The sequence below is a fragment of the Triticum urartu genome, chromosome 7A (genome assembly GCF_056163025.1).
Source record: "Triticum urartu cultivar PI428250 chromosome 7A, HENAU_Tu73, whole genome shotgun sequence".
NCBI lineage: Eukaryota > Viridiplantae > Streptophyta > Magnoliopsida > Poales > Poaceae > Triticum > Triticum urartu.
In genome coordinates, this window is record NC_141879.1 from 659,603,709 (window position 1) to 659,628,197 (window position 24,489).

At 46.9% G+C, this 24,489-nt stretch overlaps 1 protein-coding gene and 1 long non-coding RNA gene across 4 annotated transcripts; one reads left to right on the forward strand and one right to left on the reverse strand.

Moving 5' to 3' along the window:
• Positions 1-17,184: 17,184 nt before the first annotated feature.
• Positions 17,185-20,773, reverse strand: LOC125523029 (receptor kinase-like protein Xa21). The gene is made up of 2 exons (XM_087535301.1): positions 17,860-20,773; positions 17,185-17,778 (listed from the first exon to the last, which is right to left on the reverse strand). Exons 1-2 carry the CDS (start codon positions 20,666-20,668, stop codon positions 17,420-17,422), a joined length of 3,168 nt encoding a protein of 1,055 aa, XP_087391427.1. The 5' UTR covers positions 20,669-20,773; the 3' UTR covers positions 17,185-17,419.
• Positions 17,594-23,184, forward strand: LOC125523030 (uncharacterized). Of its 3 annotated transcripts, none has more exons than XR_007290084.2 (4): positions 17,594-17,746; positions 20,830-21,217; positions 21,929-22,033; positions 22,108-23,184. It is a non-coding gene; the product is annotated as an uncharacterized LOC125523030 (long non-coding RNA). The 3 variants fall into 3 exon arrangements; XR_015610670.1 differs by having other exon boundaries at positions 22,117-23,184; XR_015610669.1 differs by having other exon boundaries at positions 21,929-23,184.
• Positions 23,185-24,489: the final 1,305 nt, after the last annotated feature.

Below are 24,489 nucleotides of genomic sequence, written 5' to 3' on the forward strand. Positions count from 1 at the left end.
TTCGATAAGTAAGAGTGTCAAACCCAACGAGGAGCAGAAGGAAATGATAAGCGGTTTTCAGCAAGGTATTCTCTGCAAGTACTGAAATAAGTGGTAACAGATAGTTTTGTGATAAGGTAAATTGTAACGAGCAACAAGTAACAAAAGTAAATAAAGTGCAGCAAGGTGGCCCAATCCTTTTTGTAGCAAAGGACAAGCCGGAACAAACTCCTATATAAGGAAAAGCGCTCCCGAGGACACGTGGGAATATCATCAAGCTAGTTTTCATCACGTTCATATGATTCGCGTTCGATACTTTGATAATTTGATATGTGGGCGGACCGGTGCTTGGGTGCTGTTCTTACTTGAACAAGCATCCCACTTATGATTAACCTCTATTGCAAGCATCCGCAACTACAACAAAAGTATTAAGGTAAACCTAACCATAGCATGAAACATGTGGATCCAAATCAGCCCCTTACGAAGCAACACATAAACTAGGGTTTAAGCTTCTGTCACTCTAGCAACCCATCATCTACTTATTACTTCCCAATGCCTTCCTCTAGGCCCAAATAATGGTGAAGTGTTATGTAGTCGACATTCACATAACACCACTAGAGGCTAGACAACATACATCTTATCAAAATATCAAACGAATACCAAATTCACATGACTACTAATAGCAAGACTTCTCCCTTGTCCTCAGGAACAAACGTAATTACTCACGAAGCATATTCATGTTCATAATCAGAGGGGTAATAATATGCATATAGGATCTGAACATATGATCTTCCACCAAATAAACCAACTAGCATCAACTACAAGGAGTAATCAACACTACTAGCAACCTACTAGCACCAATCCCGGACTTCGAGACAAGAATTGGATACAAGAGATGAACTAGGGTTTGGAGATGAGATGGTGCTGGTGAAGATTTTGATGGAGATTGCCCTCTCCCGATGAGAGGAGCGTTAGTGATGACGATGGTGATGATTTCTCCCTCCCGGAGGGAAGTGTCCCCGGCAGAACAGCTCTGCCGGAGCCCTAGATTGGTTCCGCCAAGGTTCCGCCTCATGGCGGCAGAGTCTCATCCCGAAAGGTTGCTTCTAATTTTTTTCTCATCGAAAGACTTCATATAGCAGAAGATGGACGTCGGAGACCCACCAGGGGGCCCACAAGGTAGGGGGCGCGCCCTAGGAGGGGGGCGCCCCCCCACCCTCGTGAGCAGGGTGTGGGCCCCCTGGCCTTCATATTTGGCGAGGATTTTTCTTTATTTATTTTAAGATGTTCCGTGGAGTTTCAGGACTTTTGGAGTTGCGCAGAATAGGTCTCTAATATTTGCTCCTTTTCCAGCCCAGAATTCTAGCTGCCGGCATTCTCCCTCTTCATGTAAACCTTGTAAAATAAGAGAGAATATCCATAAGTATTGTGACATAAAGTGAAATAGCAGCCCATAATGCAATAAATATTGATATAAAAGCATGATGCAAAATGGACGTATCAACCATCTATCACAAAGCCATCTGGCTGTTCCATATAGATTTCCTCATTCAGCTCTCCATTCAGAAAAGCCGTCTTAACATCCATCTGGTGGACGAGAAGACCATGCGAGGCCGCTGTCGGTGTCAAAACCGACGGATCTCGGGTAGGGGTCCCGAACTATGCGTCTAGGCCGGATGGTAACAGGAGGCAAGGGACACGAAGTTTTACCCAGGTTCGGGCCCTCTCGATGGAGGTAAAACCCTACGTCCTGCTTGATTAATATTGATGATATGGGTAGTACAAGAGTAGATCTACCACGAGATCGGAGAGGCTAAACCCTAGAAGCTAGCCTATGGTATGATTGTTGTTGTGTATGTTGTCCTACGGACTAAAACCCTCCGGTTTATATAGACACCGGAGAGGGTTAGGGTTACACAAAGTCGGTTACAATGGTAGGAGATCTACATATCCGTATCGCCAAGCTTGCCTTCCACGCCAAGGAAAGTCCCTTCCGGACACGGGACAGAGTCTTCAATCTTGTATCTTCATAGTCCAGGAGTCCGGCTGAAGGTATAGTCCGGCCATCCCGACACCCCCTAATCCAGGACTCCCTCAATAGCCCCCGAACCAGGCTTTAATGACGATGAGTCCGGCGCGCAGATTGTCTTCGGGATTGCAAGGCGGGTTCTCCTCCAAATTCCGTGTACCTGTTGAATAAAGTCCGGTTTCTTGTAGATGTTGCGCTCCTTGGCTTCTACGCACAATAATGGCCGCTTCCCATGTGTCAAACGAATATGAAAAGTCTGAGTGTTTTTACATTCACACCCCTAGCCGCGTAAATGAGCTGACCTATTTAAGGGGACGAGGATTTAGATCCAAACCACATCTTCCCCCCTTCGCGAGTGTTCATCAGAGCGCATCCAACAAAGGTCCATTCCACCATGGCCAGCCGCCGCGACTCCTCCTCTCGCCCTTCCAGCCCTCAGCCTGGATATTGGGAGAGATGCTCCATCCTGCATAGCGAGCTAGTGACGCTCCAGACCAAGGGATTTCCCCCGGCCTATATGGTCCCGGTTCGAGCCGGCCTTGCCATCTATAATGGCGGAGAGCAAGCGGAGAGTGCCCTAATCCCTCCAAAGGAGAGCGGGTGTGCCTCGTCCCTTATTTAATAAGGGGGCTCAGATTTCCAATCCATCCATTTCTCCGGGGGCTCCTGGAGTTCTATGGCCTCCATCTACACAATCTCACGCCTGCCTCCGTATTGCATATCGCGGGCTTCGTACCCCTCTACAAGCTGTTTTTGGGTATCGAGGCTCATTTTGGGCTATGGAAAAGGTTATTCTGCCTTGTGCCCCGCTCTAAGGAGGGGTCAATGTATCAAGTGGGCGGAGCCGAAGTGTGGCGCATCGCCGAGACCGGATATCTGTCCGGAACCCCAAAGAAGGTGTCCGAAGACTGGCCCTCGGAATGTTTTATATAGAAGACGTCCCGCTGCCGGATCCTGTCCGGATCGGCCTCCCTGAATTCGACAGTGCTCCCTTAAAGTAGCGCCTAAGCTGGCGTCCATGGAGCCCTCAGAGGGAAAGTGACAGGGACATCATTTACCTGATGGGCCGAATAAGATTGTTAGCCCATTCTGGACTAACCATGATCGGGGTTATGGCTGAATGCATTATGCGGGGGGTGCAACCACTTCAGTATAGAAGCCACCCCATGTGGGACTTCAACGGGGAGGATGACGCCACCCGCTACGGCCGTAAGGGGCCGGATTCAGCTGCCGCTCTACTAAAGATCTTGTCCACTTTGTATAAGGGAGAAGAGGAGGAATTTCTCCTCGTCAACCCACAGGGTGGATTCTCTATGCACAATCCCCCAAGCTGGGTAAGCGGTCGTATTTACTTGCCCATCCGTTTTGTATTCCCATTATTAAATATTTAGTCTGACGACTTCAACGCAGGAACTGTGCCGGGCTGTTAAGGAAATAAGCAGCCCTCCTCCACAACCCGAGGACCTAGGACGGTCCCTCGACCCGGCCTCTCAAGAGGATCCGGACATATCTGTGGAGCTGATTGATGGAGTGTTCCATCAATTGAGCAAGGACAACGCCTTGGTGGCCATTACGGCCGATTACCCAGGGCTAATCCCGGCCTCCCAGGTAACTGAGATCGAAGTCCCAGTACCCCGAATAGGTGTCCGCCCTCTTGTGTTTTCAGTTTCCTGATTACAACCGAACTTTGCAGGGGAGGTTTTTAAGGCGGAAGGCCGAACCTGCGGCGACAAGCCAACGAGGGGCCGCAGGGCCCCGTGGGCAGAAAAGAAGTGCAGTCCGGACCAAGGCGTCAGCGCAAAGGTATGGCGCGCCCCCTTATCCCAGGTGTTATACCTTCGAGGCACATTGACACTCATGCTCTCTTTAGGACAAAGAGACCTCGCCGGACTATATTCGGAGAGGCTGCCAATCGCGCCTCCACCAGCCAGGCTCCAAAGCCTAGTCCGGAGGCGGAGGCGAACGCAAGGCGCGCGCCAGACGCTCCTCCGACGGAGGATGTGGACGGGTTGTCTGCCACCAACTCTGAGGTGGAGAGTGCCATGAACCACAGGTGTCGCCGGACAATTCTTCGCGACGCTTGTTTCCCCCAAGGGGCGTTAGATGCCTTCAACTCGGGAGATGCGTACCTCCGTGCCGCTCAAAATGGTCTAGCCAGAGCCATGGAGCAATATGTAAAAGACATACAGGTAAGAAATTTTTTGTAATTATATATATATACCAGTAGCCCCCGAGACTTGAAATAGTTAGAATAACTGATTTAAGGATCATTTGTTATGCAGGTTCTTACAGAAAAGAATTCCCTACTGTCCAAGGAGCTGGAAGAGTGCAAAGCCCAACTTGAGGCCGCACTAGCCGCGGCAGGGGAGCCCAAGGAGACCCCCTCTGGTAATATACACTTCGAAAGATAAGTATTTTGCGAAGCACGGTATGGGTGTGAATCTGACAAATGAAATTGCAGATGGCGCCGGATTGAATCCAGAAAGGCAACACCTCCTATGCCAGCTAAAGGCTGGTGAGAAGGTGCTGACAAAGGTGAGGCGGGAGAAGAACGATCTCCAAGATGCCAACACCAAGCTGGGCGTCGAGTTGAAAGATGTTCGTGCCCAGCTGTCAGACTCCGTGAAGGAGAATCAGCGGCTTCGGCGTGGCATATTTAGTAAGTGCTTGAACGAACCTTTGAAAGAAAGTTCGGCGGGGAAGTCGACTAACAGAGCAATGTCTGTAGGTGTGCTAACAGGTCATCCTGCAAAGGAGATGCCCGGTTCTATGGGTGACCTTCTTCCCGAGCTCTCGCAACTGCTTGATCGAGTTCGGCAGGCGATGCAAGGCGTCGCCCAGGCCCTGTGGCCATCCGTCTCCATGCCCGAAGGTCTTGGAGAGCTTGCGGAGAAGCTAAAGGGAGCACGACGGCGCTTCTGATTGTGGAAGATATCGACCTGCCGTCAAGGCGCTAGGGAGGCCTGGGCCATGGTGAAGACGCGGTACGCAAAGGCTGACCCCAACCACATGGCCGAGGTCAGTCCTGTAGGGCCTGATGGGAAGGAGATCCCTGTAAGCTTACTATACAGCCAAGTAGAGTTGGCCGCAAAGTATTCCCAACAGGACTGTAAATTAGACAGCCTGTTAGATGGTATTGAAGAGGAATACAATCAGTCAAAATGACTATGTAATTTAATTGACATTTATAATGCCTTCTAGTCGGATTGTAGATCATTTGTCATGGCCAACCTTTTCGCTTCAGCCTCGGGACCTGACGGTCCGGAGTGTGTCCGAATTCCCATGCGGTTATATAGGAACCGGGGAATGCATGGAGACCAGGTGTAGGGGTCATTAGTGCATGAACAGACAAGTGCCCGACAAGTTATGTTATATTACATGGTTAGTAAGAAACATCTTCCAGGGAGAATAGTTCCGTTAGGGGTTCCTTTCCCCGGGAGGCATGCCCTAAGGTGCATGTCCATGCTGCGAAAAGAAACGCAGGAAAACATCTGGGGGCGTATAGATAAAAATAAAAAAGATCATCTTTAGTTCACCGACCGAATATTCCCTTAAGAACGCTAGCTTTCGGCTTCACCCAGTCTGAGGTACACGTCCGGCTGACCCGGCAGTAACAATCGCAGAGGTGCTCCCTTTACCACCTAGCCGAACAATCGGGAACGTAGGGGTAAGCACAGGAGCCAGGCAACCCAGCTTGGCCAAAACTTAAGTCATATCGATGCATATAATGGTGAATAAAAGGTACATGCGGAAGTGTGACACATGTGTTGGGCATGAAGCCCGTAGGAATAAGCTTCTGTTTAAAGAAGCCCCTAGGTTTAATGAGCGCGGATAGCGCGTCACTTTATGAGCCTTTAAAGTCTATAAGAGAGAGAGAGAGAAGAAGAGAAATGTAAGACAAAAAATATATAAAAAATGGACTGAGGAAGGAGACGAACACAGAGTCCGGCGCTAGGCGTAGAATCTTCGGAGACGGGCTGCGTTCCATGGGTTCGGCTCGAGTCGGTTATCCGATGCATCCCGCAGGCGGTACGCTCCACCAGTCAGGACTTGGTCAATTATGAAGGGACCTTCCCACTTGGGCTTGAGTTTGTCCTTTTTCTTGTCCGGTAGTCGTAGAACTAATTTGCCAACGTTGTAATTTTTGGCCCGTACTTCTCTGCTTTGGTATCTTCGAGCCTACTGTTGATAGAATGCGGAACGGGCTTTTGCCACGTCACGCTCCTCCTCCAATGCGTCCAAGCTGTCCTGCCGATCGATCTCGGCTTCTCTTTCTTCGTACATGCACACTCGAGGTGAGTCATGAATTATGTCGCAAGGCAAAACTGCCTCTGCGCCGTACACCATAAAGAATGGTGTGTATCCGGTGGTGCAATTCGGCGTGGTCCGCAGCCCCCAGAGTATGGAGTCGAGCTCCTCTACCCAGTGCGTGTTAGATTCCTTGAGGGACCGCACTAATCTGGGTTTGATGCCGCTCATGATAAGACCATTTGCACGTTCGACCTGGCCATTAGTTTGTGGGTGATAGACGGAAGCATAATCGAGCTTGATGCCCATGTTTTTGCACCAGAGTTTTACCTCGTCGGCCGTGAAGTTCGTGCCGTTATCAGTGATGATGTTGTGGGGGACGTCGTAACGGTGTACAACCCCGGATATAAAGTCTATCACCGGTCCGGATTCGACCGTCTTAACAGGCTTGGCTTCTATCCATTTGGTGAACTTATCCACCATGACCAGTAAGTATTTTTGCTTGTGGGTTCTGCCTTTAAGGGGTCCAACCATGTCAAGCCCCCAGACCGCGAAGGGCCAAGTAATGGGGATAGTTTGGAGGGCGGTGGGTGGCATATGGCTTTGGTTTGCAAAGAGCTGGCAACCGGTGCATCGTTGGAGCAAGTCCTGAGCGTCTGTCCGGGCCGTCGGCCAATAAAAGCCCGTACGGAAGGCCTTGCTTACAAGGGACCGAGCTGCAGCGTGATGACCGCCGAGTCCGGCATGAATTTCAGCCAGGAGGTTCCGCCCCTCCTCTTTGGAGATGCACCTTTGAAGGACTCCGGTAGTGCTTTTCTTATAAAGCTCTCCCTCGTGGACTCTGTAGGCTTTGGATCGCCGCACTATGCAGCGTGCCTCATTTTGGTCCTCGAGGAGTTCCTGCCTAGTAAGGTAGGCGAGGAATGGTTCTGCCCACGGGGCGATGACGGCCATTATTACGTGGGCTGAAGGTGTTATTTAATTGGCAGAGCCTCCGATTATGTCAGGATGTTCGGTGTCGGGAAGTGCGGTTGGGTCCGGACTGTTATTGTTCGGCTCCCCTTCCCATACTACGGATGGCTTGAACAGCCTTTCCAAGAAGATGTTGGGGGGGACTACATCGCGTTTTGCACCGATGCATGCCAGGACATCTGCCGCCTGATTATTTTCCCGGGCTATATGGTGAAATTCAAGCCCCTCGAACCGAGCTGACATTTTTAGGATGGCATTGCGGTAAGCTGCCATTTTTGGATCCTTGGCATCGAAGTCTCCATTTATTTGGGATATTGCGAGGTTCGAGTCCCCGCGCACCTCTAGGCATTGAATGCCCATGGATACTGCCATCCGGAGACCATGTAAAAGGGCCTCATATTCGGCTGCATTGTTGGAGTCCGTGTACATAATCTGGAGTACGTATTGAACTGTGTCTCCTGTGGGGGACGTCAAAACGACGCCGGCCCCCAGTCCGGCCAACATCTTGGAGCCGTCGAAATGCATGATCCAATTTGAATATGTGCCGCACTCTTTAGGGAGTTCGGCCTCCGTCCATTCTGCGACGAAGTCGGCCAAGACTTGCGACTTGATGGCTCACCGTGGCTTATAAGTTATGTCGAACGGGAGGAGCTCAATGGCCCATTTTGCAATCCGACCCGTTGCGTCACGGTTGTTTATAATATCGTTAAGTGGTACTTCCGAGGCTACTATTATTGAACACTCTTGAAAGTTGTGTCGTAGCATCCGGGATACCATGAATACCGCGTATGCAATCTTTTGATAATGTGGGTACCGTGATTTGCAGGGAGTGAGGACAGTGGACACATAATAGACCGGCTTTTGAAGGGGGAATTTGTGTCCGTCCGCTTCTCGTTCGACGACGAGCACTGCGCTTACAACCTGATGTGTTGCTGCAATGTATAATAGCATTGGTTCGCCAATGTTTGGCGCGGCCGGGACTGGGTTTGTTGCCAGTATGGCTTTTATTTCGTCGAGTCCGGCCGTGGCTGCATCCGTCCATTTGAAGTGTTCGGTGCGCCGAAGGAGGCGGTAAAGGGGTAGGGCCTTTTCTCCCAAGCGGGAGATAAAGCGGCTTAGAGTCGCCACGCATCCGGTTAACTTTTGTATTTGTTTGAGGTCCTTTGGGATATCCAGTTGTGACAGAGATCAGATCTTGGCTGGATTTGCTTCAATTCCTCTACCGGATACAATGAAGCCCAAGAGCTTTCCGGCTGGAATGCCAAAAATGCATTTTTCCGGGTTGAGCTTGATGTCGTATGTTCGGAGGTTATCAAATGTGAGCCTCAAGTCGTCTACTAGAGATTCAACATGTCTTGTTTTGACGACCACATCATCTACATATGCCTCCACTGTTTTGCCGATCTGGCTTGCCAGACATGTCTGAATCATGCGCTGATACGTTACGCCGGCATTTTTGAGCCCGAAGGGCATCGTGTTGAAGCAGAATGGGCCGTATGGTGTGATAAATGCCGTTGCGGCTTGGTCTGGTTCTGCCATCTTGATTTGATGGTAGCCGGAATATGCGTCGAGGAAACACAATGAATCGTGTCCTGCGGTAGTGTCGATAATTTGATCGATGCGGGGGAGGGGAAGGGATCCTTTTGGCAAGCCTTGTTAAGGTCTTTAAAATCAACACACATGCGCCAGGATTTTTCCTTCTTTGGTACCATCACCAGGTTTGCTAGCCAGTCCGGATGTTTTATATCTCTGATGAATCCGGCCTCCAATAGCTTTGCTAGCTCCTCTCCCATGGCCTGTCTCTTAGGTTCGGAAAAACGCCGAAGAGCCTGTTTGACAGGTTTGAATCCTATTTGGATATTTAAGCTGTGCTCGGCCAGCCTGCGTGGGATTCCTGGCATGTCTGAAGGGTGCCAGGCGAAAATGTCCCAGTTCTCTCGTAGGAACTCTCGTAGTGCGGCGTCTACATCAGGGTTTAACTGTGCCCCGATGGAAGCTGTTTTATTGGGGTCCGTTGGATGGACTTGGAATTTGACTATTTCGTCCGCCGGTTTAAAGGAGGTGGACTTGGATCTTTTGTCGAGTACCACATCGTACCTATTCACCGTAGAGCGCAGCGCAGTCAGTTCCTCGGCCGCTAGGGCTTCGGATAGTGCCTCGAGGGCCAGTGCAGCTGTCTTGTTTTCGGCGCGGAGTGCTATGTCCGGATCACTAGCGAGAGTGATGATCCCGTTAGGCCCAGGCATCTTGAGCTTCATGTACCCGTAATGGGGTATTGCTTGGAAGATTGTAAACGCTTCCCGCCCTAGCAGAGCGTGATAACCACTGCTGAACGGAGCCACATGGAACGTGACCTCTTCGGACCTGTAATTATCCGGCGTGCCGAACACCACATCTAGTGTGATTTTTCCTGTACAGCGTGCTTCCTGACTGGGGATTATTCCTCTAAAGGTTGTGCTGCTTCGCTCAATGCGGTTCCAGTCTATTTCCATTTTTGAAGTGTTTCCTCATAAATGAGGTTCAATCCGTTGCCGCCGTCCATGAGTACCTTGGTAAGACGAAAGTCGTCCACTATTGGACTGAGGACCAATGCGACTGGTGCTCGGGCTGTTCAGAATTTAGGTTCATCACTGGTGTTAAAGGTAATAGCCGTGTCACTCCATGGGTTTATTGTTGCTACTTGGTAGACTTCGGCAAGGCTGCGGAGTGTCCTTTTTCGCATATTATTTGATGCGAAAGTCTCGAAGACTGTTAATACCATATTGGTGTCTCTGGGGTGGCTTTCTGTGGCCTCCAGAATTAGGAGATTTTCGCCAATTTTGGCCACCTGCCGGAGTATCCAACATGCTCTGAGGCTGTGAGTTGGTGTGGCGTCCTCTGTACTGTGAATTTTACAGGGTCCATTGAGCCATCCTTCCAGTACGGTTCCATGCCCTGTAGAGGGTTTTTGCTTTTCAGTGCTTGACCCGGGTGTCTGGTGATGATGCACCCTTTTATTTCAGACTGGGTTTGTATTCAGGGCCAGATTGTCCCAAAATTTGATTTTGGTTTTCCAGGCGCTTTCCATCGCACAGTACTTTCGTACAATGGACGCCAAGTCAGCAAAGTGTGTAATATCACGGCGACTTATGGCGTTGAGTATTCCCTTGTCCGTGCAATTATTGCAGAAGATTGAGATTGTGTCTTCCTCGCGGCAGTCCCTTAGCCTGTTCTTAACCAGGAGGAATCTGGCCCAGTAATGATGTACTGTTTCATTGGGCTCTTGCCTGATTTTGGATAGATCGCTTATGTTGGGGTGGGTGGGTGGAATTAAATCCGAAGCCTCACCCCATCTGAGGCTCAGAGGCCGAGGAATTTCCGAACTCGAAAATTTGGATTCCTGGATGTTGTCCAATGAATCCAGCCCGTCGCCTGACTCTAAGTTCAGGTCTTGAGTGATATCCTCCCCTCCGCGGGTATCCGGCTTGGAGGGATCGGGAATCCGGACGTAGCGAGTCCTTACGATAGATGAAGGGTCGTCGCGCTGTCCCTCTACCACGGCAACGTGATGGGTGACTTGGGGAGAGTTAATCTCTCTCTAATCGGGTTTAGGCCCAATCTGGTCGTAATCCGTAGCGACTCCCAGGGCGGCGAAGCGATCCAAGAGCTCATTTATGGAGGAGAGCTCCATTGGATCTAACTGCTCGGCGAGTTCCGAGTTGACATGAAGATTGTTTTTGATGGCTCGAGAGGTCATCGTCGGCGCAGAAGCCGAACAGGCGGTCATAAGAAAACCACCTAGCCGGAGGGTTTGGCTGACAGCCAAAGCTCCCTTAGCAACGGTGCCGTCTTTAAAGACGGGGTGAGGCATCCTTCCTGATGGCGATGACACAGAGGAACTCTCAATGAAAGCACCAATGTCGGTGTCAAAACCGGCGGATCTCGGGTAGGGGGTCCCGAACTGTGCGTCTAGGCCGGATGGTAACAGGAGGCAAGGGACATGAAGTTTTACCCAGGTTCGGGCCCTCTCGATGGAGGTAAAACCCTACGTCCTGCTTGATTAATATTGATGATATGGGTAGTACAAGAGTAGATCTACCACGAGATCGGAGAGGCTAAACCCTAGAAGCTAGCCTATGGTATGATTGTTGTTGTGTATGTTGTCCTACGGACTAAAACCCTCCGGATTATATAGACATCGAAAAGGGTTAGGGTTACACAAAGTCGGTTATAATGGTAGGAGATCTACATATCCGTATCGCCAAGCTTGTCTTCCACGCCAAGGAAAGTCCCTTCTGGACACGGGACGGAGTCTTCAATCTTGTATCTTCATAGTCCAGGAGTCCGGCTGAAGGTATAGTCCGGCCATCCGGATACCCCCTAATCCAGGACTCCCTCAGCCGCCAATGAGAGTAATACTCTAATGGTGGTCAGTCTAGCCACAGGTGAATAAGTTTCGAAGAAATCTTCATAACCCTTGGCCACAAGCCTAGCCTTGTACTTTTCAATCGTACCATCGGGCCTAAGCTTCTTTTTGAACACCCACTTAAATCCCAATGGTTTGCAACCATAGGGACACTCAGTGATCTCCCATGTCCCGTTAGCCATGATGGAATCCATCTCGCTACGGACCGCATCCTTCGAGTAGTCAGCTTCTGGAGAGGCATACGCTTCTGAAATAGAAGTAGGAGTATCATCCACGAGGTACACGAAGAAATCAACACCAAAAGTCTTTGCAGTCCTTTGTCTCTTGCCCCTACCAAGAGTTTCCTCGTCATCCTCCTCGGGATTTTCATCATGTGTTTGTTCATAATATTCCATAGGGATGGCAGGTTCAGGAGTCTCCTCAGATTTCTGTCTAGAAGTGCTTTGCATATCTCTCATAGGAAAAATATCCTCGAAGAATGTAGCATCCTTAGACTCCATAATTGTACCAACCTTCTGGTCAGGTACCTCATATTTCACTATTAGAAATCTATAGCCAACGCTGTTCTTAGCGTAGCCCAAATTAACGCAGTACACAGTCTTTGGTCCAAGCTTACGCTTTTTGGGGATCGGCACATTGACTTTCGCCAAACAGCCCCAAGTACGCAAGTACGAGAGTGTTGTCCTTCTCTTTGCCCATTTCTCATAGGGAGTAATCTCATTATCCTTTGTCGGAACTTTATTCAGGACATGACATGCCGTTAATATAGGCTCCCCCCACCATGCCTTGGATAAACCTGATGTATCTAACATGGCGTTAACCAAATCATTTAGAGTACGGTTTTTCCACTCGACAACCCCGTTTGACTGGGGTGAATAGGGAGGCGTTCTCTCATGAATAATGTCATGTTCCACACAGAAGGAATCAAACTCACTCGAGAAGTACTCTCCACCACGATCTGACCGGACTCGTTTAATTTTCTTTTCAAGTTGATTCTCAACTTCTACCTTATAGATTTTAAAGTAGTGTAGAGCCTCATCTTTAGTATTTAACAGATACACATAGCAATATCTAGTGGAATCATCTATCAATGTCATGAAGTATTTCTTTCCACCTTTAGTCAACACACCATTCATCTCACAAAGATCAGAATGTATGAGTTCTAATGGTGCCAAGTGTCTCTCCTCCGCGGCCTTGTGAGGCTTGCGAGGTTGCTTAGCTTGCACAGATGAAAGGCACTTAGAACCTTTGGCTAAAGTAAAACTCGGGATTAAATCCAACTTGGCTAGCCGCGTCATAACACCGAAACTAATGTGACAAAGACGTGAATGCCAAACTTCAGATTCATTAACATTCGAATGAACATGGTTCACGACTTTATTACAAAAATCTGCGAGGGAAAGGCGGAAAATCCCTCCGCTCTCATAACCTTTTCCAACAAAGAGTCCATATTTCGTAACAACTAATTTATTAGACTTAAAAACCAACTTAAACCCTTCTCTACATAGAAGGGAGCCACTGACGAGGTTCTTCTTGATGGCGGGGACATGCTGCATGTTCTTCAGCTGCACGATCCTTCCCGAAGTAAACTTCAGATCGACCGTGCCAACACCATGAACAGAAGCACTCGCGCCATTCCCCATTAATACGGACCCGTGGCCTGTGACCTGGTAAGAAGTGAACAATGAAATGTCAGCACACACATGTACACCTGCACCTGTGTCCACCCACCAATCGGTGGGCTGAAACACTAAAAAAACAGTAAATAAATTACCGTACCCAGGTGCACCATTCTCATTGTTGTCCACAATCATGTTGATGGATTTGGAGTCCTGTCCTGACTTCTTGTACTTGTTTGGGCACTTGTTGGCCCAATGTTCAACCGAACCACAAGTAAAGTAGCCCTCATCCTTCTTGTTCTTCTTGAAGGTCTTCTTACCCTTCTTCTTAAAGTCGGTATTGTGTTGGACACTGTTCTTTCCCTTGGGCTTGTGGGAGTTGAAGTTCTTCTGGTTCACCATGTTGGCGACAGAAGTCCCTTCAGCCCCTTTTCCGTGCGAGTCCTTTGCCCTTGAATTCTGCTCAACACTCAGATGGCCAATGACATCCTCCATAAAGAATTCATGCCTCTGATGTTTCAGAGTGGTGGCAAAGTTCCTCCAGGAATTAGGGAGCTTAGCGATTATGCAGCCCGCGACAAACTTGCCCGGTAACTCGCACTCAAGAAGTTCAAGCTCCTTAACAATGCATATTATCTCATGAGTCTGCTCCAATACAGGACGGTTTTCAACCATCTTGTAATCGTGGAACTGCTCTATAATATACATCTCGCTCCCGGCATCGGCGGCCCCGAACTTAGATTCGAGCGCCTCCCACAAGTCCTTGGCGACATGCACATGTAAATATGCGTCGACCAGTTTATCTCCGATCACGCTAAGAACTGCTCCGAGGAACACAACGGTGGCCTCCTTGAACGCCTTCTCCTGTTCAGGAGCAATCGTTCCCGTGGAGACACCGATGACCCAGAACACGTTCATAGCCGTGAGCCATAAAGTGGTCTTAGTCTGCCAACGCTTAAAATACGAACCGGTAAACTTATCCAGTTTCAGTGCAGCGGCAAAGCCACTTGCCGAAAAATTCCTACACATAATAGGTTTTTGGATTGTAGAGTAAATAGGCAATTTCTCGATTAAATTAATCCACGAGTAAATCACTAGCATGACATTGAAACAAATAAACGCATACTGATATTCAGTCAAGCTAGCACATACTACGCTAATTACAGAAAGATCTACGTACAATGCTAGCATGGCTAAAACAGAAAACAGTAGGGGCGGGATAAACGAGTTATACCCTCCAGTAGGCCATGCAGAGGCCGTGGCTTTGGTGGGAGCAGCGGCGTCCTCGGCGGCCTTCTTGTCGGCTTCAGCTTTCTCGGCGGCGGCACGTTCGGCGTCGGTGGACATGGTGATGATGAAGGCGACACGGACGTAGAGGAAGTAGACGATCGGAAGCGAGCCGTCGCGTAATCGCTGCCCAAAAACCTATTCGCCCCTCACCCCGTACAGAAACCAGAAGGGCGTGGTTTCGGAGACCTGCTCTCCCGTCGACCGTGTACGCGGCGGACGGGATGGAGTCACAGGTGGCAGCAGCAGCAAAGGAACGACGGTGGGCGTGCGCGTGGGAGCAGATGTGATCTGTTCGTGGCGGCTAGGGTTAGGAGACACCGCACACTTAGATAGGCGCAGCCGCGTGGAGAGACGTGGGCTCGACCCACGTCCGAGTCCGTGACAGCCCATGATCCGACGTCTCAGATCGTGGCCCAGCTGTCAAAGAACTCTCCGTTAGTGACTGGCAAAAATAAGCGCATAGGTGTGAGCTCGGCTCGGCTCAATCCCGCAACCCGCGGCGAGGCGTAGCGAGGCGGGCGGCGGAGGAGGAGTGCGCGAGGGCCTCTTCTCTTCTCAAGCTCCAATAGCATGTAGAAGAGAAACCCTTATAAGGAGGTCCAACTCCTCTTCCACTTCCGGAGTGGGACTAAACTTCCCACTACACCTAGTGCCATATAAACCACATGGGCCCTTAGAGATTTTTCAGAAATTGCTATATGGGCCTAGAGCCCATCTCAAATTTCAGCACCAGATGCATCGTGCCATGGAACACTCAAGCAGAGAATGACGCCATGAGTCTTCTGCACCACATAGCCCACAAGTGTTCATCATGGACATGTTCCGATAAGCTCTCACATCCTCGGTAAGAAGAGATTGCTTTGCCAAATGCAATAAGAACATATGAATTTTGCCAGGCACTTGCATTTTCTAAAGGAGCTTCCATGAGGCCGTGTCTAGATCATTACTTGATGACCCTGTTGTCCCGTCGAGCCATGCTTCCCTTCTTATCTTTGTGTCAATCATCATTCTATATGCCGAACGTACTATTTTTTTTTTGTTTTTCTTGAAATGCCATGCCCATGAATCTGCCATATCCCATGGTGCATAGAGGAATGCTCAGGATAGCTGGCATGTCCATTAGGAGGCAAACCTCCTAAAGGCGCTCCAAGTTCCAGGTCGAGGAGTTGTGATCAATTAGTTCGGAGACATATTCCGGGGGGTCGTTCGAACGACTACCATAAAGGCGCAACATTTCATTACTGGATATCCAGTTATCCGATCAAGTCCTCGTGGTTTCACCATTGCCAATCCGCCTTATCAAACCTTGCTTTAAGACATCTCGACCTTTGATGTGGCTTGTCGTTGTTTAGGTTTTCGTCCGGTTTTCCTTTAATAAACCAAGCAGTCAGGTTCATGTACCGTCTTTCTTCTTACAATGTACTCTCTCTTTCCAAAAATACTTGTCAAAGATATGAATAAAAATGGATGTATGTAGAATTAAAACACACCTAAATACATCCATTTCTGCGCCAAGTATTTTAGACGGAGGGAGTATATAACAGCTCTCCTGTGAGTGAGGCGTTTTGGCTCTCGGCCTTCATGGAGGCCGATTTTTTGAAAAATTCAAAACTCAAACTTTTTAGTTTAAAAGAATCTGGAAAAATTGTACAAGTAAACAAGGATGTTATGCCTATGTGTGTAAAATTTCAGAACAAAATACATTAAAATGTGATCGGTACAAAAAGACAAATTTATCTCCTAGGAGGATGAATAGTATCATGTGTTTCGTTCTCTTTTCAGCGTACAAAAAAAACAAATTCACGACCTTGAAATAAGATTTGTCTTTTTTGCATAGTCCTCATTTCAACGTATTTCGTGTTGAAAATTTACACACTTGTGCATTATGCCACCATATATATCTATGCTTTTTTAGATTTTTTTTTGAAATGTAAAAATATGAATTTTGATTGTTTCAAAAACCGACCTCATTGGAGCTCGGCCTCCAAAAGGGATTTTCGCTCTCCTGTTATCGTTCAGAAAAAAGAAGTTTCTTTGCCCCCCAATGGAGAACTGCCCCAGATGTACATATTCACCCGGAGATTGCTTCTAGCCCCCCCCCCCCCCCCCCCCCACACACACACACACAGAGTGAATCCCTCCACCAGTCCTCCGCATCTCTCGCAAGATCCGGACCTCCGGCCGCCTCACCCTACCCGGCGAGCTCGCCAAGCACAAGCACGCCGTCCCTGAGGGCACCAAGATCACACCCTCTTGTCTTAGGTTTCGTCTGGTTGACCGCCGGTGCTAATTACTGCTGCTCGCCAGCCTTGTAGTATCGTCAGTGATTCTGGGAATTTATGTATCGATGTGCTGCTACTTTTGGAATTATTGCCTGGTGCATGTCTGAATAGTACTGATGCGTTTGCAGTGCGTGAGTTTTTCTTTCTTGTTTGTGGTGTCTGAATCTATGCTGCTCTGCTCTGCTTGCTTATCGTATGGTCCAGTATATATCCATTTGCTGTTACTGGATTCCATTCCATGTCTAGTGTTTTTCTACAGATGAACCATGCTTTGTGGTGCAGTCTCAATTATTGTCTACTGGTTTATCTTAACCATGAATTAATGTTCCCAGCATGTGTGCCGTTTTGAGAATGAAATCATTTCTGGAATGACTAGAACTTGCTATTATTGCACACACAAAAAATGGTTCTGCACTTTGCATTTATTTGATACAGATGTAAAGAAACACAAATCCCAGAATGAGAACAATTATAGTACTAACTAAAGCGCTGCATATAAATCGCAGGATCGTGTCTTGTACAAACTTGGTTTTTCAATCCTGTTCTGAATTTATTGAGTCAGGGCTTCTTTTCCTGCTTCATGTTCCCCTGTAACCTAGCCAGCAAACGCGAGGTATGCATCTCTGATTGCACGCATCTCTGCTGCTGCATCTCCTGTCAATGTTCGTTCTCGAGGCTGTTGCTTTGAGCAGGATATGCCAAGCCTCAACGCTGAAACCAAGCACTTCTGCGTTCTAATAGTATTGTTCTCGTGTTGTTCGTTGTGCATCCAGATTGTTGGGTCAGCTACCTCCAAGGTTCTATCTAGAAGAGCATCCTCGACAAACTTATGCAGATCCAATGAATCTATGAACCTGTCATCTGTTGGGCGCCTTCCAGTGAACATCTCAAGCAGCAATATGCCAAGACTATAAATATCACCGTGAGTTGAGACCACAGAGCCTTCTCCATACTCTGCAATTATGCAACATTTCGTGGTTAGAATGCCATATTTACGTGCGAAGGAAAGATAAAATCAGAAGATATTTCAATTACCTGGAGCAACATAGCCAATGGAACCTTTTATCCCAATTGTGCTATATGAAGTTTGCATCCTCTCGCTTGTATTTTCTTGAAGGATCCTTGATATGCCAAAGTCTCCAACGCGGGCGCTCATGTCGTCAGCAAGAAGAATGTTGCTTGGCTTAAGATCACAATGGATTACCAATGGTTGACAATAGATGTGCAGATATTCTACTGCGTCCACAATATTGATAGCAATATCAAGCCTCTGGGCAAGGCTGAGCGTGTTGTTTGTAGTGGGCTCTTGAGATTTTGGGTGGAGCCAACCATCCAAGTTACCATTTGGCATGAACTCAAACACCAATGCCTTGAACTCTTGACCTTGGTGGTCAACGCTTGAACAAGAAGTAATGATATTTATGAGACAACGATGCCGTATCCTTCTCATGGCTTCACATTCAACCTCGAAACTCTTGGAATACCTGGATTGACCGAGGTTAAACACCTTGATAGCCAATGTTCTGTCCTCATTTGCCAAAACACACTTATAAACTGCACCGTAACTTCCTCTCCCAAGCAAGTTAATATCTGAAAATTCGTTAGTTCCTCTCATTAATGCATGATAGGGGATTCTTTCATAATGGTTCTCAGCATCTGAGTACTGCACTAGTATCTTCTGGCTTTGTCTGAGCTTCCTACGAAGTATCCAAACAAGAACAAGAACCAAAACTGACAACAAGATTGTTCCAGCTGTTGCTAGCGAAATTACAAGAGACTTTGACATCCTTTTTCTGTTCTTCCTAATGCGGCTTGTGGAACATGGAACCAAGTGAAGTTGAGGTCTACCACCACACAGATTGGTATTCCCAGCAACAACTTCTACATAAGTGATGTTTCTGAAAACACCTCCATCTGGCACCTCACCTTGCAAATTATTAAAGGACAGATCCAATTTGGACAATGAAGTCAAATTCTGTAGAACTGCCGGGATTGATCCAGAAAAGTCATTGTGTGCTAGGTACAGTTCCTGCAGGTTTCCGATACTAGCAAGGGCCTCAGGAATATTACCAGAGAGCTTATTCATGGTCAGATTCAGTTTACTGAGCCCCTTAATATTTGTCAGTGATCGAGGTATGCTCCCCTCGAACAAATTATTGTCTAATAATAACCAGTCCAAGACTATGCAATTCTGAATACTATCCGGTATCTTGCCAGACAACTGATTTCCTGATAGAATCAGTTGGTTGAGGTTTGCCAAGCTACCAACCTCATTAGGAAGGGGTCCTGAAAGGGAATTGTATGACAAGTCCAAGTACCAAGAAAGGCCAGATAATTTCAAAATCTCTCTGGGTATTGAACCGTTAAGTCTGTAGTTTGTTGACAAATCAAGTAAGAATAGGTTTTTCAGCTCCCCCAGGCTTGCTGGAATGGGCCCCTCCAAGTTTCCGTAGTATGCATAAAGCCTGTTTAACTGTGAGAGGTTCCCTATTGACGGCGGTATGAGGCCAGACAAGCTATTGTTATACAAGGCTAGCTCAACCAAGTTTTCCAGCTTACCGATGCTCTCTGGGATCACTCCGGAGATATAATTGTTTGCTATTGCAAGCCTGGTGAGACCAACCAAATTGCCTATGTCTGCAGGAATAACTCCAGTGACCCGACTGTCCAGTAAGTATAACTCTTGAAGAGTCGTTGAGAGGTTAGTAACTGAAGCTGGCAGCAATCCTTCTAAAGAGTAGCCGCCGAGTGACAAGAAGCGCAACTGGCTGCAGTTTGCCAAAGAAGTGATGAATTCCCACCCTTTGTTATCATTTGCTTCAAGCTTAGTGTCAGACAAGTGGAGATGTTGGAGAGCTTGCAACTTCCCCAATGTTGGAGGCACATACCCACTAAATCTATTGAACCCCAGGCTGAGTTGTATGAGGTTAGATAGATTAGATATTGAGGAAGGGATGGTCCCCGCGAAGTAATTATTACCCAAGTAAAGACCATTTATCTTGGGGAACTTGTTGTCGATATCATCCAGAATGCTTCCATACAACATATTGTGACTTATATCAAAAACTTCCAGCGACGATAAGTTGTAGAGAGAAGGTGGAAGCATACCAGAGAGGTTGTTTTGGGAGAGACTGAAAAACCGCATGGTCTGGATGCTTCCGAGCACTGGTGGGATTGAGCCAACTAGCTGGTTGGCAGAGAAATCCAGATATCGTAGATAGGACAGATTGGCCAAAGACCCCGGGATGGGACCTGTGAAACTGTTGTTCCTCAGCGAGATCACTGCTAGGGATATGAACTTTTCGCCGAGCTCAGCTGGGATGTGGCCGCCAATCTTGTTGTTGTGTAGTCCCATTTTGTTCAGCCTAATGCAGGAACTCAGGTTTACAGGGAACTTGCCGGAGAAGGAGTTGTCGTTCAAGTCTAGCCTCTGTAGGCGACGGAGGCGGCCGAGGCTTGCTGGAATCTCCCCATGGAACCAGTTGAAGCTCAGGTTGAGCATCCGCAGGAACGTGAGGTTCCCTAGGGCTGGGGAGAGTACTCCGGCGAGTGCTCTGCTGTCCAAGCTCAGCTCCACCACCCGCGCGGGCCTCCGGTGGCTGCATGTCACGCCTTCCCAGCTGCAGAAATCAGCACTGCTATTCCAGGAGGCCAGCGAGCTGCCATCGCTGACTTGTGCTTTAAAAGCAAGCAACGCGGCCTCATCGCTGGCGATCACCATGACGATCATCAGGAGCGCTAGCAATGACCATAGGAAACTCATGACCCCCATTGCCATGCCCCTCTTGGTTTGGTTGGCAAGTAGCAGTAGCCTGCTCCATATATACAATTTTTGGTCTTGCATTATTGCCTTCTGCCAGTTGCAAGCGGTGTGCTAATATTTCAACAACTCCTAAAATCGCTGTTTATGTCCCGTCACTTTCATTTCCCAGCAATAATTTAGACCTTCTGTCCCTCTTTTGACAACTTGGCAGTTACTAAATCTCAAAACTGTCCAACATGCAGACATTTTCAAAGGTGTTATCCACCCGTCAACAATGGCTGCTAAATAAGGATAATGCCAATCGGCATGGCAGTTGGTGAGATGGTTTTCGTCGGTAAGTGTAGACAAATATGATAAGATGGTAGGTTGGTTAATCTTAGATTCCTTTGTAGCAACATGATTGTAACTGAGTTTGGCTACTCAGTTTGAAATCCAGTGGGTAGAATGGTTTTCTGTTTCAGAACTGATGTGGGTAGAATGATGGATCCATAGGTACTCTTGCGTCCACCTGGGTTGTTCCTTCAGAATACTATCAAGGGAAAAGCTCAACGTTTCTGCTTTGAAGCGGCGTCCATTTCTGCATGATTACAATGGGGTTGAACAGAACAGCAGTAACCTCATGCCTTGACGGTATATGTTTGCAACTAGCTTTACTTAATTGCTGCATACTGAGATTGGGGTGATATATGCACTCACTTTTCATGTTAGCGATATATGTTAGTCCATACAGAGTCATGTATGTCGATGTTGTTATGTATACAGTTTTTTTTGTGCCGTCGTTATGTATACAGGTAAACTAAATTGATATATCGGGTTGTACTGCTAACAGTTCGGGAGGTCAACATTTTTGCCATATTTAGCGACTTTTTAGGATGTTTTATTGGCATCTCGTTGTTGAAATCTCATACATGATCTGAGGAGAGCATGTGTTTTTGTTTGAGTTAAATTTCTCAATAGATGGATGCGTGATGTAAATATGATAGCATCTAACAGTAATATTTTCATGTTTCAGAACCTTTGCTATTAATAATAACTGAAAGTCTCAAACTACTTTTGTAGTTTGAGGAGATCAATAACTGCCAGTGCTCTTTGTCAAAAAAAAAACTGCCAGTGCTCTTAGTTTTAAACCTAAAATCACTCTGAATTCAATGCATTTCTACAAAAATAGATAGGTTCATTTACGTTGAATCTTAACAAAAGAAATGAGCAGTGTATGCTAAGCCAAAGAGGCTTCCAAATAATTAGTTAATTCAGCGAAAATGAGTTCAGAGGATTAAATATGACACTTCCCTTTTCCTGGATGGCACACTTTGCTTCATTGGATTTTTCTGTATCATGCAGACCATTCCTAGTGCCCTCCAGATTTTCTGGTATCAAGAGATATATGGAGGAAATGACTGTATTATATTTACAAAAATACTTCCAAAACCATAAGGTGGAGTAAAGGTACCTAAATCTTTCGAGGTTTTCCTCCAATTCCGCACTTCAAAGTTTTTTTTGTTGACAAATTGCTCTTTTAGTTTGATCAGATGTTGTCCACGATTGATTTAAAGCCAAACCATCAATAAAATGGTGGTTTGCTGTGAAATGCTTACACACAGATTGGCCTTATACCCAACATCTAATTTAGTTGCCTGTTTTTCAAATATTCTCTGTCATGGCATGGCTTGCAAATTAAAACGTCAGATTTAAAATATGATATTCAGAACAAATCCTTTTTCAGTTTATGTGAACAACCCTGTATACATGTTCAATTGGAAAACCAAGATTAACCATTTTCTCAGCTTACTCTGGGAGATACAGCCTTCTTCGAATGTATATACCATTATTTGCTCCTCTGGAGACATGTAGCTGTAACATGGTTTGATTGGAGATTGAGTAAGCAAATTATTTTCTATCGCCTGGAGTTGCACCCCTTCCTTATTTTGGCTCATCTGCCAAATATAGATACGGTCAACATGTAAGCACAGATCAAAGTTGAGATCTGATCAGTCACACTGAGATTTATGTGCAAATTTGTTTTTTTTTCAAAGGTATACAGTACAGGACAAATACATGCTCAGGAGGTCGTCGCCTGGGATTAGGAAGCTTGGAATGCCGAGTGTTTGGCCCGCTCTACCCTGTAGCGTTTCAGCTCTTTGATTGCCGCCAGTAGCACATGCAAACACACTGGCGCAAAGAATGGCTGCAAAAAGATCACCAAAACAGAATGTCAATTTACATGGTAGTTTGGACTTTAATGACGCTGCATGTATGGTTAGATCTACTGCGTTATCATTAAACACTTTCCAAAGGCACAACTGTCGAATGACAGAACGAGTGATACAAAGTCGTACTAGAATGGAAGGAACATGCAGCATGGGAGTTATTTTTTTTTCGAAACGGAGGCAACAGCAGCATGGGAGTTATTAGCGTGTAGGGCTTGCATGCAACATTGCACAGCTCACATAAGAGGAGATTGTTGCTGCTGTTGCTGCTAACTATGATGCTATAACATTGGTTTAAAATCCACGGTTGAAGACAAATGATGACAAACTCACATAATGAACAATTAGTAAGTACCAACCTGCCAATTGTAAACTTAAACGAGGTCTATAATTCAGCGAATCCTAACCGTGTAAATTGCATAGTAGTGCTCCACGGAAGCATGGCTGATTGACATAATGGACGGATGGAAAAACGCGTCCTCGGCCAAAGCCCTCGCCCTCGTTGCAGACACTACTGCAGAACAGCACAATGTTAACAAAACCTTTCCAAGCTCCACGCAACATCTGCGATAAAATGCGTCCTAAACATGCCTGCCGAGGAGTCGCCGATTCCGAGAGTGGCCTTTCTTTGAGCTAAACTTGCAGGTTCAAGAGAAAGCTCAACCTGGAAAACATGCATTGCTCGTCAGAAGCCTGAACGAACTTGACCTCACGATGAACTTGTGAAGTGATTTCATACTATAACCAAGTAAAGAACTAGAGATAAAAGACAACCATGTACAAGCGTGCAGGTATACATGGGAACGCATGACAAAGTAATAACAATGGACACCATGAGTGTTCAGGGTTATAACTTATGAGGCATGAGGAGTTTTGTTTGAATATCCTGCTGCTTACTCAGAGTCAAAACGGTAGCGGAAAAATAAATAAAATAAGCACTGCTACACATGACCGTGAACTATATATCCATTTAGCAAGAGTGGTAGAGGAACAAACCTGCCTCCCAATCTCATCCATAACAATCATTCTTGGGAGCGACTGGACCTACCAACACAAACAACTTTCGTGAGTATCTGTGTGAGGAACAGCATTTTATATTGTGTCATTCAGAACTTCTGATGTAGTACCAAGCTGGAAAGAGATCAAGTACGATTACAGAATGCACTGTTTAACTGAGGGTTGTCCATGAAGGATGCTGTCCAACTGAACGTACTTTCAAAGTTGACAAGAGATTCCAAGGTGGCGACACATGACAAAAGGTTGGAGCATGCAAATCCAATTCCCTGTAAGAGTTATGAAGCAAGAAACCCAATAATAACTGTTAGCGCCTTTGAAGATAACTCACAGCTACAGAACATCATACTCTAAATTCTGTCCCCGGAAAGGAGTCGGCAGAACTGTAACATATTCAGGCATCTGAGTTGAACCGAATCGAGAAGGCTTTTATACCTTGAAGGCTTAGGCTTTGTTAGACAAAATAGGGTTTGGAACAATGCTCGATATCCTTGGTGGGTACGGCTGTCATATATTTATAAGAGGAAACCGTACAAATACAAGTTATGTTACAACACGTATATCTAATATATACTTAGTCTAACACCCTCCCTCAATCTTAACTATGTCCTGAAACACTCAGAAGGTTAAGATTGCGACAACATCCTTCAAAAGAAGGCAAGGGCAAGGGTTTAGTGAAAA